Source organism: Macrobrachium nipponense, chromosome 39, assembly GCF_015104395.2.
Source record: "Macrobrachium nipponense isolate FS-2020 chromosome 39, ASM1510439v2, whole genome shotgun sequence".
Lineage (NCBI taxonomy): Eukaryota > Metazoa > Arthropoda > Malacostraca > Decapoda > Palaemonidae > Macrobrachium > Macrobrachium nipponense.
In genome coordinates, this window is record NC_061099.1 from 33,574,593 (window position 1) to 33,589,737 (window position 15,145).

Below are 15,145 nucleotides of genomic sequence, written 5' to 3' on the forward strand. Positions count from 1 at the left end.
GCCGCAGTGGGGTACAAGACCGCGAGAGACTTCATGCAGTGGGATACAAGACCGCGAGACACTTCGCTGCAGTGGGGATATGAGACCTCGAGACACTTCGCTGCAGACAGATAGACCAGTATGGGTACTGGACATTACTCCGAAGAATATGTCGGACAGGAAGATGGATAGGTCATCGCGACCATATCCTTCTTTCCCTCCGGGACTGCCCACGGGTCCTTGGAACCTCTTTTTCCCTGGACCAGTGGTGGATGCTTACAAGATATGTTTGCTTACCCAGCTCCTAGACATGACAAGTTGCATCTCGTCCATGATGTGCAGTTGTAGAGGTAAGAAGGATGCGAGAGTGACTGGCTCTCCCCCTTCCACGCCTCGTCTCTCCATTCCTCGTCCTTCGGGTTGAGGATAGGACTCGAACTCTCACTGGCTGGTCGGACAATTGATGCGGTAAGCCTATACATAAGCATCCTTTTTATGTTTCTTATCAGAATCATAGAAGCAATCCCGCTCCTTCCTCTAGCAAGGGGAGGAAGGAGACTGACAATAATGCAAACCCTTCCCAGAACTTTGCATTAATATCTCCGATGCCAATATTCTTCACAGCACTTTTTTGGATGAGTCACGATCCCTCACTCATTTCGAAAAGGCCCAGAAGTCTGACTCTTGTTCACGCAGCTCCTATACTCCGATCAAGTTGTCAGAGGCAGCAGGGCACTCCTCCTCGCTCTTACGACCAGGAGGCGTAGCCTAGGTGCGCAGAACTCCAGTCAGTTCTAGAGGCTCATTCAGATTCCTCCCACCAATCAGTGAGTCATCCTATTGTTAAAGGACCGAAAGGTTTGTATTACGTATCGGAACAAATAACAATTTGTCGAAAATGGTATTTTTCCTAACTATACAAACCTGAGGTCCTTTAACAAATATGCCCACCTCATGCCACCCCTCAATCTGAACCTGGGCCGAAAGGCAAAGTGGAGTGTTTACATCCGGGCAGGCTAGCCTGCTCCACGGTAGTTACTGCCTAACCACCTTGTTCAAGATTCAACGGCCGTAATTCCAGCTACGCCAAAAGTATATTCCTATTGTTAAAGGACCTCAGGTTTGTATAGTTAGGAAAAATACAATTTCAAAAAATTGTTATTTTTCAGTCAGGCCATTAGTCTTCTGTTGGATTCTCATTTGTGCCATATTTCATAGCCAAGACTATCTTTGGCGTTTAGCTCGATCATCAATTCCTTAGGTATCCTTGTTTTCCCTTTCTCCTCTTGAGGTTAAAACCATTGTCATCCTTAGAGCAGGTACAATGCCATTGTTAAAATGTCTGAAGATTTATTTGCATGATGAAACTGGTGTCTTAATATGTATATGTTTGGCCTGATTGTTTGGTGGGGTGGGGGAGGGGGGATTGGAGAGGAATGTGGTTGGGGTGGTATGTCAGTTGGATGGTTGCAGGTATTTATCCTCAACTTCTTCAATGATTCGGATGTCTCTCAAACATAAGTCATGTTTCTTGGAATATCTATCTTCATACCTCTTCTGGTTGGTAAGTGTTCTGCAATTGGATTTCTGTACTGCCATTGACATCTCTTGCTTTGCAGAAATTCCCATCTGAATAAAATATGTTTTCTGTACAAAGCAATAAACTGTAACACGTGGGATGGCAGAAGGTGGTCTGGGTATGCACGGTGGTCGTGTCTTTCAGGGTTTAGCATAGAATAAGGCTATTTATGGTTAATGTGTTTTTATGAAAAACTTGTTTGTTCCGATACGTAATACAAACCCTCGGTCCTTTAACAATAGGAAGGTAACTAGCGGCAGCTGGGACGGTCGTAAGCTTCGAACAAGAGGAGAACGGTAGTTAACTGCTTGTCCGATCGTGCGCGCGCCCCGCGCCCGAGAGGTGAAGAATCACTTTTGCTTTCGGCCGTGGTGTGACAGGACGTGCTCGTCATCGCTCTGCCCGCTATTTCGTCGTGTGCTTTGAAAGTTTACAATTTCTTCTTACTGGTTTGTTAGTTGGTTGTGAATGAAATTGTAAGTACTCTTTTCATTTTTTCATTATTATTATTAATTGTGAAGTGAATAATGGATCTGGAAATGGAGCTTTCGCCGCGCCCCCCGGTCGCCCGTAGAGTGTGTCCCGGGCTGGAGGGGCGTAAATGCGGCGGATTTCGCTCATTCCCAGAAATAGATCCTCATGAATTGTGTTCTCGGTGCCGGGGGCGAGAATGCTCCCGGGCCGATCCATGCAATGTCTGTGAAAATTGGTCCGAGGCGCATTGGGTGCTGTATGAGGGTAGGAAGAGGCGTAGACCAGCCAAGGAGTCGTCGGAAAGCTCTCCAGCGACTCCTTTGGTGACGGATACCTCGTCATCCTTCCTGCCCCCAGCTCAGCCCCCACGGTTCGTGCCTTCCCCTGCGGGGGGGGGGGGTTTCGGAGTCCTGCTCCTCACTCGATCCGTCGAAGTGTGGAGGTGGGCGCCCGATACCCGGATGTTCAACTGTTTTCGGGGTCTTCCGTCCGCTCTGGGTGGGGTTTGTCCTCCCCGGGTGGGGTTTGTCCTCCCCCAAGCGCGAGGGTGCCCCTCTAACTGACCCGACTTTTCCTCCCTCAGGTGTGCCTTCTGTGAGTGACGACCTTGGGCAGGTGTGGGCTTCGTTGGGACTGCAGGGCGCCCCCAGTATCCAGGGCTTAATTCAGCGATTGGCGGGGTCGGCAGTGGTTACTCATGGAGTGGTGACGACTACGACGACTACCTTGTCTACTCCAGGGTACGCTGCCCCTCCGCATGTGGTGTATACGCAGCACATTGCTTCGGTGACCCCGACAGCATCGATCCAAATGCCGATCGCTGCCGTGCCAAGGAGGGGCGTGCCACCTCCACCTGGTTTCTTTGTGCTGCCGACCCCCGACTTTCGCTGCCCAAAGAGTTCTCCCCTGGACCTGCCGCCTGTTCCTATGATGAAGCTGGCTGACTGTAAGACGCCTGGGACGCCTAATTATGGTGCCGTACCTGCCGCCGATGTTGTTGCTGGCCCAGCCGTTCGCGCCGCTCCTGTGAGGCTTGCTGTGCGTGACGCTCCTGCTGTTGCTGGTCCTGCTGTTGCTGTTCCTGTTGTTGCTGATCCTGCTGTTGACGTTCCTGCCGTTCCTGCCGTGCCTGCCCCTGCCCACGTCGTGTCTCGTCATGGAAGTGCTGCCCCGGACTCAGGTCTTTCCGGACAGGTGCAGTCGGGCCGTGTTGCTTCGGCAATTGCCCCGGCTCCGGCCTGGATGGAAGACCTGACGTCCGTCCTGAGAGAGCTGACGAAGAAGAGGAAGGTGTCGTCGTCGTCTTCATCGTCTTCTTCGTCGTCTGCTGCCGCCTCTCCCCCTTCGACTTCTAAGGCTTCCAAGCCGAAGAAGAAGAAGGCTGCCTCCTCCACCCCTAAGAAGGCTCCTTCGGGACCTTCGAAGGGCTCGTCTCACTCTGGTGTGACGGGGGGTTCTTCTGCTGGCGAAGGAACGGGGCCCGTCTCCTCTTCTGAGAAGAAGAAGAAGACGGGGACCAAGGGTGTGCTGGCTACCGCTGGTAAACCCTCGCCTGGTCTTGGTAGCTCTGCTGCTAAGCCAGGTACCGGCTCGGCTTCTCGTCCGCGAGAAGTTCTGAGTGTACAGTCTCCTTCAGGAGACCGTGCAGCCAAAGTTAAGACGCCCGAGTTCGCTCAGCGTCAAGACCGAGGCACGGAGCAGAAGACTGTCGAGAGCTGCTCAGGTGACTCTCGCCAGGCCAGCGGCCACTCTCGTAGCGACCAGCCGGAACCTCGGGTGGACGTGACGGTCTCTGACCGGCCACGGGTTGAGGCTGGGAAGAGGTCCCCTCGACCGACGGTACCAGCCAGCGGTTTGACGTGCCGCGAGGACGCTCACCGGTCTCACCGCGAAAGTGAGCTCTGCAGGTCACCTGACCGCCGCTCCCACAGGGACCGGGCGGATACGGCGACCAGCAGCAGCTCGTCTGACGCACGGGACCGGGGTTGACGTGCTCAGTCGAGCCGCTCGCCACAGGTGAGCGGCACGGCCAGGCCTGCAGATCGATCCCCACCGCGGGTTGGTGATCGGCTGCAGCCCCCCACGTACGCTGGTCCTGCCAGCGAGCGGGGGGGGAGCGTCAGGTCTGTCTCTCCACTACCTTCAACTTCCTCGGGGTACGTGAGAGGTGCGCCGCTCACGATCCCGTCACGACGCCGCACATGCCAGGTATAGTCTTAGGACCAGCCAGGTCGTACGCGCAAGTGACTGGAGGCGACCGTCAGGGGTCTGTTGCTGTTCCTCCTTCTGAAGGAGGAGGGTCTCGAGAGCTGCTCTTGTTGGAGGGACTGGACGGTCCTACTCCTCAGGACGCTGTAACTCCCGAGATCCAGAGGAACTTTGCCCGAGCCCACGTCCCGGCTCGAGTCATTCTGGGGCCCGAAGAGGGAACCCAAATTGACGGTGGGGCTGCCGCGATCAGAGCTTGCAGACTCAGTCCTTGACCAGGTGGAGAATTTCGTCTCAGGACGAGAGGATTCGCTGAAGTCAGGACGGTCTTCCAAGCTACTTCCTCCTCCTCTGCAGCGACAGCGGAAGTTCTACGTGCCTTCAGAGGATCCAATACCGCCCAAACAGGTTAACCCGAAGCTAGCTAGGCTAACTCCAGGTGTGTCCCTGCAGCAGCTCCTGTCGGAGAACTTGTGGTTCTCGCAGCAGGAGGCACTGGGCCTGGAAGCTACCGCTATGGCAGCATTCCAGGCAGTCTCTTGGTTGGATCTGTGGTCCCTCACAGTATCCAAGGTCGCGGCCGACTCTGGGGGCTCTGCCCTCGAAGACGACCCCGACTTCAGGAGACTGTGCCAGTCTGGAGGTAGGGCCATCTCCTACCTCGCCCATCAGACGGCAAACCTGTGGGCCAACTTGGTTCTCCGTCGTAGGGACGCTGTCCTTACACGAGTAGCCAAGGGGGCTGGGCGTGAGGCGGTAAATGGACTCCGTAATGGACCTATGAAGAGTTCCTCCGCTCTCTTTCCTGGAGAGATGGTGGACGCTGCGGTGGAAAGACGGCGCACTGATGACAGTGACCGTCTGGTTCACCAGGCAGTCTCGAAGGTTTCTGGGCAACCTCGTGCGACTGCGGCTAAGCCTAAGAGTTTAGCTAGCGCTTCCTCGGCTGCTAAGACGGCTGCTCCATCGAAGCCCCGAGGAAAGACTCTTCCTGCTTCAACTTCTGGTAGAGGAGGCCGTAACCAGCCCTCCTCCCAGCCCTCCTTTCCCCGAGGAGGTGCTGGGAAGAAGTCGAAGCGAGGTGGGAAACGCTAGGGACGGCGTTTCCCCTCACCTGCTGCCGGAAGTGAGGGGGTGCCTGGCGAGCCATTGGGCAACTTGGCAGCACTACGGTGCCGAGACCTGGATAGTAGACGTCCTTCGGGAGGGATATCTACTACCCTTCGAATCTCGGCCACCCCTCACCTCCAACCCGGTCCATCTTCAGACTTATGTACAAGGTTCTTCAAAGGACGACGCTCTTCGGCAGGAGATCAAGACCATGCTGACCAAACGAGCTGTAGAAGTCGTAGTAGATCGGTCACCGGGCTTTTACAGCCGCCTTTTCTTCAGTGGGAGAAGGCATCGGGGGGCTGGCGCCCGGTGATAGATCTCTCTCCCCTGAACCGATTTGTTCGCCAGACTCGGTTCACGATGGAGACGGCACGGTCTGTGCTCGACTCCATCAGGGAGAACGATTTCATGCTTTCGGTGGACTTGAAGGATGCGTATTTTCAAATACCCATCCATCAGTCCTCCAGAAAGTACCTCCGCTTCATCTTCGACGGGACGGTGTACCAATTCAGGGCACTTTGCTTCGGTCTGTCAACCGCCCCACAGGTGTTCACGAGAGTGTTCACTCTGGTGTCTGCTTGGGCCCATTCGCGCAGGATACGTCTTCTGAGGTATCTCGACGATTGGCTGGTCCTGGCGAGCTGCCGCTCGCAGTTGCTGCAGGACAGGGATCGACTTCTCAAGTTTTGTCGCGATCTGGGGATTGTGATAAAATATGAGAAGTCTGATCTCGAACCCAAGCAGAAGATGAAGTACCTGGGTATGCTGATCGATACGGTAGCAGCTCAAGTCCGCCCCGCAGACTTGAGGATCAGCAGATTCAGGGAGGCAGCCGGCCGGTTCCTGTCTCGGCAGGAACAGGCAGCTCAGCAATGGCAAGTCGTGATCGGCCACCTGTCGTCACTCGAGAAGTTAGTTCCTCACGGACGTCTTCACCTGCGGTCTCTCCAGTGGAGACTAAGGGAGAGTTGGTCACAGGTAAAGGATCCACCTTACTTCCCCGTGTCCCTCACGGAGAAAGTGAGGCAGGACCTAGCCTGGTGGCTCGACGACAGGAACCTCTTAAGTCGAGTGCCTCTACGCACCCCCCCCCGGAGATGATACTGTTTTCAGACGCATCAACCGAGGGATGGGGCGCACACCGGGAGGAGTTGCTGGCTGCAGGTGTGTGGGACCATTACGACAAGCACCTTCACATCAATGTCCTGGAACTCAAGGCAGCGTTCTACGCTCTCCAAGAATTCCAGGACCGCTTGGTGGGACACTCAGTGGTGTTGATGTGCGACAACACCACAGTAGTGGCATACGTCAACAAGCAGGGGGGCCTAGTGTCTCTCCCGCTACACCAGTTGACCGTGCAGGTGCACGAGTGGGCCACGGCTCACTCAATAGAGCTGTCAGCACGCTACATTCCAGGCAAGAGGAATGTAGTAGCAGACAAGCTCAGCCGTCGGGATCAGGTGATAGGAACCGAGTGGTCTCTACACCCAGAAGTGGCGGAAAGGCTCTTCAACCTGTGGGGGCGTCCAGTCATAGACCTGTTCGCCACCCGGCACAACAAAAACTTCAGGTTTTTTGTTCAGCCGTGCCGGACCCATGGGCAGCTGCAGAGGACGCTCTTCAACACCCCTGGGACAACCTCTTCGTCTACGCCTTTCCTCCCTTTTGTCTGATTCGGAAAGTGATCAGCCGAGCGCTGGTCACTCCCAATCTCAGGATGATCCTGGTGGCTCCCAAACGACCTCAAGCCGTTTGGTATCCGGACCTGCTGGCTCTTCTTGCGGAAGAACCGAGAGAGATGCCCCACTGGCACAACCTTCTAGCCCAGCCACACGTAGAACGGTACCACCGAGCAGTCCAGTCCCTACAACTTCACGGCTGGCTGTTATCCACCATCTCTTGCGAACGAGAGGCTTTTCTCGTAGCGCAGCAACAGAGATGGCTGGACACGTCCGACAGTCCTCTGCAGCTGTGTACCAGGGGAAGTGGGCCGTCTTCTGTGGTTGGTGTCGTAGACGGGGTCTATCTCCTCTCAGAGCCACTCTTCAGCAGGTAGCGGATTTCCTCGTTTTTCTTCGCCGAGAGAAGCTCCTCTCAGTACCCACAGTCAAAGGATACAGAGCCGCCCTGGCTCTTGTCCTAAAACTGAGGGGACTGGACATCTCGAATTCGTTCGAGATCTCCTTACTTATGAGGAGCTTCGAAAGGTCTTGCCCACCCAGGGAACTCAGGCCCCCTGAGTGGGATGTGACTCTCGTCCTTAGGAGTTTGACTCGAAGACCATTCGAGCCACTCCGAGAGTCGTCAGACAGAGATCTGACCCTCAAGACCCTCTTCTTGCTGACCCTGGCATCGGCGAAGAGAGTAGGGGAACTTCATGATCTTTCCTTCAATGTTAAACATTCCAGGGGATGGGGATCTGTGACGCTCGATTTCGTCCTGAACTTCGTAGCTAAGACTCAGAATCCGTCGATCCCTGACGACAGGTTCGAGTCTTTCACGATCCCCTCCCTAATGGATTTCACCGACAACGATACGGATGAGATGCTGCTTTGTCCTGTGAGGGCGCTACGGCGCTATCTGAAGAGAACTCGACACCTCAGGCCTGAGTGTCGACGCCTCTTCGTTAGCACTGGGGTTACCAAGAAAGAAGTATCCAAGAACACGCTTTCTTTCTGGCTGCGTGAGGTGATCAGGAGAGCGTACGAGGCTGATGGTAGTGACGACATCCGTACGCTCCGACCGAGAGCCCACGAAGTCAGAGGTATTGGACCCTCTTTGGCGTTCCGTAAGAACTTCTCCGTGGCGCAGGTCCTGAAGGCAGGTGTCTGGGCCAACCAGACTACCTTCACGTCCTTCTACCTTCGGGATATTGCCCACAAGTCCTTGGATACTTTTTCCTTGGGACCTGTGGTGGCTGCTCAACACGTTGTGTAAGCTTACCCAGCACCCGAGCAGGCAGAACAGCATCGATTCCTGGTGTGACTGTAGGAATGAATGTGTGAATGAGAGTGCGACTGGCTTCTCTTCCCCATCTTTCTCTCCCTCTACCTGTGGGCAGAGGGTCACGGTCGTCACCATGCTGGAAAGGAATTTTGATGCAGGTAAGCTACTCGACCGAGCCCCAAACTATCCCTTTAGTTAGGGATAGAAGCAAATATCCTCCACTTCCTCCAACAAGGGGGAGGGAGTGGATGCCTACTCGAGACGAACCCATAACTTTATATTGGCTCTTGTAAAGGAGCAAGTTCTTGCTTGCTGGTACAACGAGATACGCTTGCCTCTCTCATAGTACTTGGCTCAGAGGTCTGACCATTGATCCTGCGGTGCACACCTCGATCAATCGGACAGAGGTTTGGATCCCTCCCTTGCTCTTACGACCAGGGAGGCACTCCAAGGTTGGACGAACACCAGTCTGTTCACCAAAAAGACTCAGATTCCTCCCACCAATAAGTGAGTCTTCCTATTGTTGAAGGACCGAGGGTTTGTATTACGTATCGGAACAAATGACAATTTGTCGAAAATTGCATTTTTCCTAACTATACAAACCTGAGGTCCTTAAACAATAGGAAGGTAACTAGCGGCAGCTGGGACGGTCGTAAGCTTCGAACAAGGGGAGAACGGTAGTTAACTGCTTGTCCGATCGTGCGCGCCCTGAGAGGTGAAGAATCACTTTTGCTCTAGGCCCATGCAAAAAGTTGCAGAGTGAGGGGTGGTATGAGGTGGGACTATATGTAAAGGACCTCAGGTTTGTATAGTTAGGAAAAATGCAATTTTCGACAAATTGTCATTTTATTACAATATAGTAAACTTTACAACATGCACAAGTTTTTGTTCTCTAAAGCTTTGGCTTTTTGGGAAAATTCGATATTCATATTTGTGTGAATTAATATTTTCCATTTTCAGATATACTATATATGTACAAACTATTAATATCTTTTCTTGGACTAAGTGGATTTTCAGGTTCGCTTTCCATATTCTCATTGAATCTGTTACTGTCTGAATATTCATTTCTCCTGTCGGTATTATGTTCCTGTTGCACTTCCCTGCTTTGTGGTGAATGTTGACATTAATCATGCCTCGGCGTTCTCTCATTAGGTGTTAGGGCCTTGAGTTTGTTCTGAGGGGAATACAAACTTCCGCTTTTACAACTGAAGTTTCTCTCGCACGGTACTCCGCAGCTTTCATTGATTAACAAGAAGAGCAAAACCCTATTGGGAAGGAATCATGGAAAACATGACCTGAGTTGGCCTATCTTGTTCACTATGTTCTCAGCTGCAGTGGTGCCTGGTTGATACTGATTTCTCTCTCTCTCTCTCTCTCTCTCTCTCTCTCTCTCTCTCTCTCTCTCTCTCTCTCTCTCTCTACTCTCTCCCTCTCTCTCTGCTCTCTCCTCTCTCTCTCTCATTTTAATGCTGAGGTTTCACTTAGTGCTTGCCACATGTGTGGGATATTCATGTGTTTTCTGCTGCATATAGTTGCGTTGCCCTTTTTTACTTTTACCTCCAGTAGCAAAGTGATTTAAGAATGATAGAAATTTGTGAAATTTTTGGACACGAGGTCATCACATTTTGCTTTCTTTGTTTGTGGTGTGCGAACTACATGGGGGCCATCTTTTGTGCTGTGATTTGTGAGTGCCTCACTGGTGTTGCAAGCCCCTGTATCATGGTGGCTGGTGGGGGAAGTAAGCCTGAATTCAGGTGTTGTGTTGGCTAGGACAGGGTTTGCAGTAAACATGATCCTGGTAGATCTACACTTAACATTTTCTTGTTCGGGTAGAAAATCTACAAGTGTGATGGATGGCAAGTGTCTCAGTCGGCCATATATGGGAGGAGTCATGCAGGGCAATACTTCTTACAGAGAAAGTATGACGAGCTTTTCCTCTTTCCCTCCTGCAACTACCATCTGAGGGAGAACCAGTGCCAGGCAGATTAAGATGGTAGAAATGGTGAAGAGATGTTAGTCATCCTTTGAGAAGGTTCTAGAATCCAGTTGGGGATCCCATGTGAATTTCTTTCTTCATCTCATATGAGTTGCCTTCTGCAGTAGATTATAACATTGAGGAGCATTGGGACATGCATTGAGTTTCTTGGAATTGTTGGGGGATTTGGGTGCATGGCTTCCTTACTATGAGACCCATGCTCGCTTGACTTGTTCTAGCATTTCATCCTTCTTTGTGGGTCTATTGTGTCCTTTACCACACCTTTGGTCTGGTCTGTGTATTGCCCTTTCGACATGAAGTGCTACTTAGTAAAGTTTGGCTCTTCAATGGGAGAAGTGTTCTTAAGGTCTTTTTTGTTTGCATTGCATGGGTATGTTACTTGTTTTCCTGTCCCCCTTAGGGGAAACTGCTACTTTGCAGTTCCCTCCGTGTTCATTCTCTCTATTCAATTTTGTCTCTTGCCACGGTGCATTTCTAAGGACATTTGTATATTTGGATTCCTCCTGTGGGCCATGTTCCAGAGGCTTATTGATGGCAGTTCCACAGGAGCTCCTAAAGTAATGTTACTTTAACCATTTGTGCACTTCTTGCCTGGCTTTGTTCCATGTTGGAGGTACCAAGACCCCTCTTCGAGTACAAGCAAGGTTTTTGGTATAGGAAGCAGTCACTTGGCCTTGGATTTCGATCTGCGGCAAGTCTTCTCACATGTCCTTGTCTTTGAGGTCACTTGTTGAATTGCTTTGTTGTAATTATCACCTTTCACTTTCCCTCCATGGCCTTCTATGATTAATGAAAGACAAGATCAAATTTCTTTGCTTATTAGTGACCGTTTCAAGGCTTGCAGTTAGGTACTAAGTCTCTGTTCCTTCACAGCAGTGTGAATGAGGATGCCCTGACTGGATCTGTAACGCTGTATGTCTATTGAGATCCCTCTGCTCAGTTCTCTACTGCAAGTTTCAGTGGTTTGTCGCTTTAGAGGTCTGCAAAGTCCAACGGTTGAAGATTCCTTGACTGGGCCTGTTTGCAGTGTTTGTCTGTTGAGTTCCCTCAGCTCAGTTCTCTGCTGCAAAATTCATTTATTTGGGTTGTTACTATCTAATTCATGGATGACCTAGGTATCTCATGTTCTTCCCTGTTTTGGATGTACTTAGAGAATCTGGGAATTTCAGTCTTAAAGGATTCTTCTCTTTTTACTTGGCCTTTGTGTCAGTGGTTTCCAAATCTCTTGTTCTTGCCATTCATGATTATGGTTTATTCTTGCATAAAAAAGATTTCTGGAGCAATTTTTATTATCTGTAGTCGCCAAATATTCTTGTAACAATTACCAGGTCACACCATGTGGAGGATGGCTCTCTTTGACTGGATTGTAGGTCCTATACCTTTACATTTTAGAGCCTTTCGTTGGGATTCTAACCTCTCTTCCTCCCGGAAGAGCTATGGTTCCTAATATATTCTGGATCCTTCAGGGATCAGTCTCCTCTGAGGTATTCAGCTGCTTAGTCTATCCACTTAATTTTTTTATTCAAGTGTGTAGTTGTATTTTAAGTAGCATTTGTTATGAGCAAAGCAAAGTCATCACTGGAAACTGGCTCATCAACAAATTTGATAGTTTACTCAAATACTAGGCTTTGTTAAACTGTGTCTTCTCACCTCCTCTATAAACATTTCGCACTCTATTGTTTGTCGTATTAGCAGTTTGATGTTGGAGGACTATTTGAAATGTAATTAACGATAACATTTATGTAGTACAGTTCTAAGATACCTAATTAACCCTTTGATTGTTCAACTTGAAGCTTCGCAAGTTATCGCTTTTAGGGCGCCGTACTGGTTTTATGCTCTAAAGTATTTTATTGTTATCTGTAACCATAGTTTATTTTTATTTGTAGGTTACTAGAGTGAAAGTGTTTTAGCGCTTGTTCTTTTGTATACATTCTTTGGATGTATTTAATGAAAAGTTTTAATTTTGTTTATTGTTTTGGAAGAAAGTCTGTTTTATATAAGATTGGGGAACTTTATATAGTGAATTGAATCAGCAGGGAATGTAAATGTAAATGGTACATGCAGGTATTAATTTAAACCTATGAAAGGTAATATCTTAGTAGAATGTTCAATATAGGTAATCGTTTTTGAGGGAGGTGTAAGGTTATTTGGTCTGTGTGAATCTTATTCTATTTTTATCTCTGTAAAATTAGCACCTTTGTTCAGTATTTTTTAATTTTTAGTTAAATTTTTTTTTTTTTAAGTTCTGTTCTAGTGCTGTATATAGATGCAGAATTTAGTTAACCTGGACTTTTTATTTATATAATTTAGCTAATGACCTCATTTGGTTTACGTTTTTCCTCAGTTTAATATGTGTTTTTTGTTTTTTTTCTTTTTTAGAATAATAGATCTTTAGATGACAGTGTAATGTGTAACCATGCATATGGTTGCGCATGTAACTTATTAAAAGTAGGTACCATAGATGTTTTTTGCATGTTGTAGCTTGCCATTACCAGTCCACATTCAGAAGTATTGTATTAATAAGGGTTAGATCAAATTCTATTCAGACCAGCGTTTGTAGTTTCTGTGGGGTCAAGTAGCATCCATAGTACTAATTCTCCATTTTCCTGAAGAGTGAGGAAATGTAGTGTGAAGTACTGATTAAAGAGAAAGGAAAAATAAAATTTTTGCCATTATTCTGTAGAATTTATATTAATTGTATGGCTCTGTATTAGGATAAATGCTCTTAATCTTATATCTTATGCTATAATTGTTAGTTTTTGATAAACGAAAGGGTGTTTTTCCCCTCGCACCATCTTTCAGTAACAATTGGGAGTTAACCCAGTTGCCTGTTATGTGTTCATTGGCTAAAAAGTAGTATGATTATTGTATTTCACTGGTTGATATTGCTGGGTTTTACTGTTTTGACACTCTTACATCATTTGTCTTTGCAACAATTGTCAGACTTAGTTTCAGACCATGAGTTGCATATTTGACAGTTTGAGTGATGTTTTGCATACTTTTGGTCTGTACTGCCTATTCTTGGTCTTCTATTCTTGGGATTCTTTTCAAGCTCTTATTTTTCCTTGTCTTAGACTTAAAGTTGATTCACACAGACCAATCTTCTACGGTCATGACAAAAGTACTTTTTTCTTCTTGGGGTTCCTCTTGGTTTTTGTTTTCTAGGTAAACCACTTCTTCTGTTTGCTCTGTTTCTCTTGTTTACTCTTCATTTAAAAGTATAGTAGTTTATGTAGACCAGAGAAAGTGTTATTGTCAGATTGTGTAAAATGAGATTATAATTATGTATTGTATTATAATTCCAGTACTGTATGGAATATTGCGTCTTCAGAAAAAGCATGGTAGTATTTTATTGGTAGTGTTTAAAAAATTTTTAAACGTAGGGTTGCCTTTGCATTCTAGATGTTTTGTGTGTGTTGAATTGTCCGGTCTTATTAGTGATAAGTATTTTAATTCTGGTTTGGTTACTACCAAATAATAGTAATAATAATTTTTGATGACAAAATGCCTATGAACTCACTTAGTACCTATCCTGCTATTTCTCTGTTATCTTTCCCTACACGCTCAAATACCCATATAATATTGGTGTTGGCAATTTTTGCGGAAGTTTTACGTACAGAAGTATCAGTAAATAGAAAAATGTGTTTCTTACATATTTAATTAATAGTAGCAGTAACCTATCAAAACTTCTTTCCATTATGACTGTAGTTATTGTCAGTTAGGCATACATCGAGATTGTATGGGATTAATTTTTCCCTTTTTCAGCATAAAAAACTAAAAAAGGCAACCCTAAGTAGCACCATAGTAATGTAATGTAGATCAGAATATTCACATTTAATGTAATAATTTTTTAGAGGAAATTTGTCATTTGGTATTTATTATTTTCAGTCGTATTGTGAGAAGCATAGTGTGGCAAGTAAAAAGGTTGGAAGTGAAGTAGAAAGTGAAGAAGGAGATGATGGCACTCCCAAGAAGAAAAAAGATTGGACATCAGAACAAAAGAATCAGGCAAGAGCGGCCAAACTTCGTCAAATTGAGTCTGAGTTCTACAAGCACGTAGACTTCCTGGAGACCTCCAACTATCTTGACATTGATTTGGAGACCACAGAAACCATCTATAATTACTGGAAGCTCAAAAGAAGGGTAATTAAAATCGTCTTATGCTTAAAGCTACTGTATGTCTGATTTTTTAAGGTTTTTCTTGAATATGTTGTCATTTGAAAGCAGCGCCTCAGTGGCGTGGTTGGTTGGTATGGTCTTTGCTTGCCACCTCGGTGTCCACGAGTTTCATTCTGGGGCATCCCATTGAGGTTTGAGAGATGTGTATTTCTGGTGATAGAAGTTCACTCTCGAGATGGTTGGGAAGTTACGTAAAGCCGTTGGTCCCGTTGCTGAATAACCACTGGTTCCATGCAACATAAAAACACCATACAAACAATCATTTGAAAGCAGACACTGCTGTGGAAATTTTCTTTTCTTTGCATTTTTTCTCTCAGTGTAGAATTATTAACAATACTCATTCCTAAATCAATTGCTTTTCATTTTTACTTGTTAATATGCTAGATAGTTTGTTTACACTCCTTCATATAGACTTTTATAATTTTATCACATTTATATGCTATAACTCCTGTTTGGGTTCAGGGTCAAGTCGGACTGTAACTGCATAACAGCAGTACTGTTCTGATACCCTTTCAGGTTACCGAGCTTAGTTTCATGTAATCTCCTAAAAGGATAAATCATCCAGTACTTGCATGAAAAACCAGTCTGAGAAGAGCATTTATTAGGCTCAGAGGTCTGGATAAACTAATCCTTTATAATAAATAATAACTTGCAAGGAAAATGGCTTGAGG

At 47.5% G+C, this 15,145-nt stretch overlaps 1 protein-coding gene across 1 annotated transcript in view; it reads left to right on the forward strand.

Moving 5' to 3' along the window:
* The window catches only part of LOC135210282 (PHD finger protein rhinoceros-like), an 83,605-nt gene that overhangs the window by 47,735 nt on the left and 20,725 nt on the right, over positions 1–15,145 (forward strand). Inside the window, 1 exon segment of the mRNA XM_064243156.1 lies at positions 14,184–14,438. Coding sequence (XP_064099226.1) covers positions 14,184–14,438 — 255 coding nt within the window.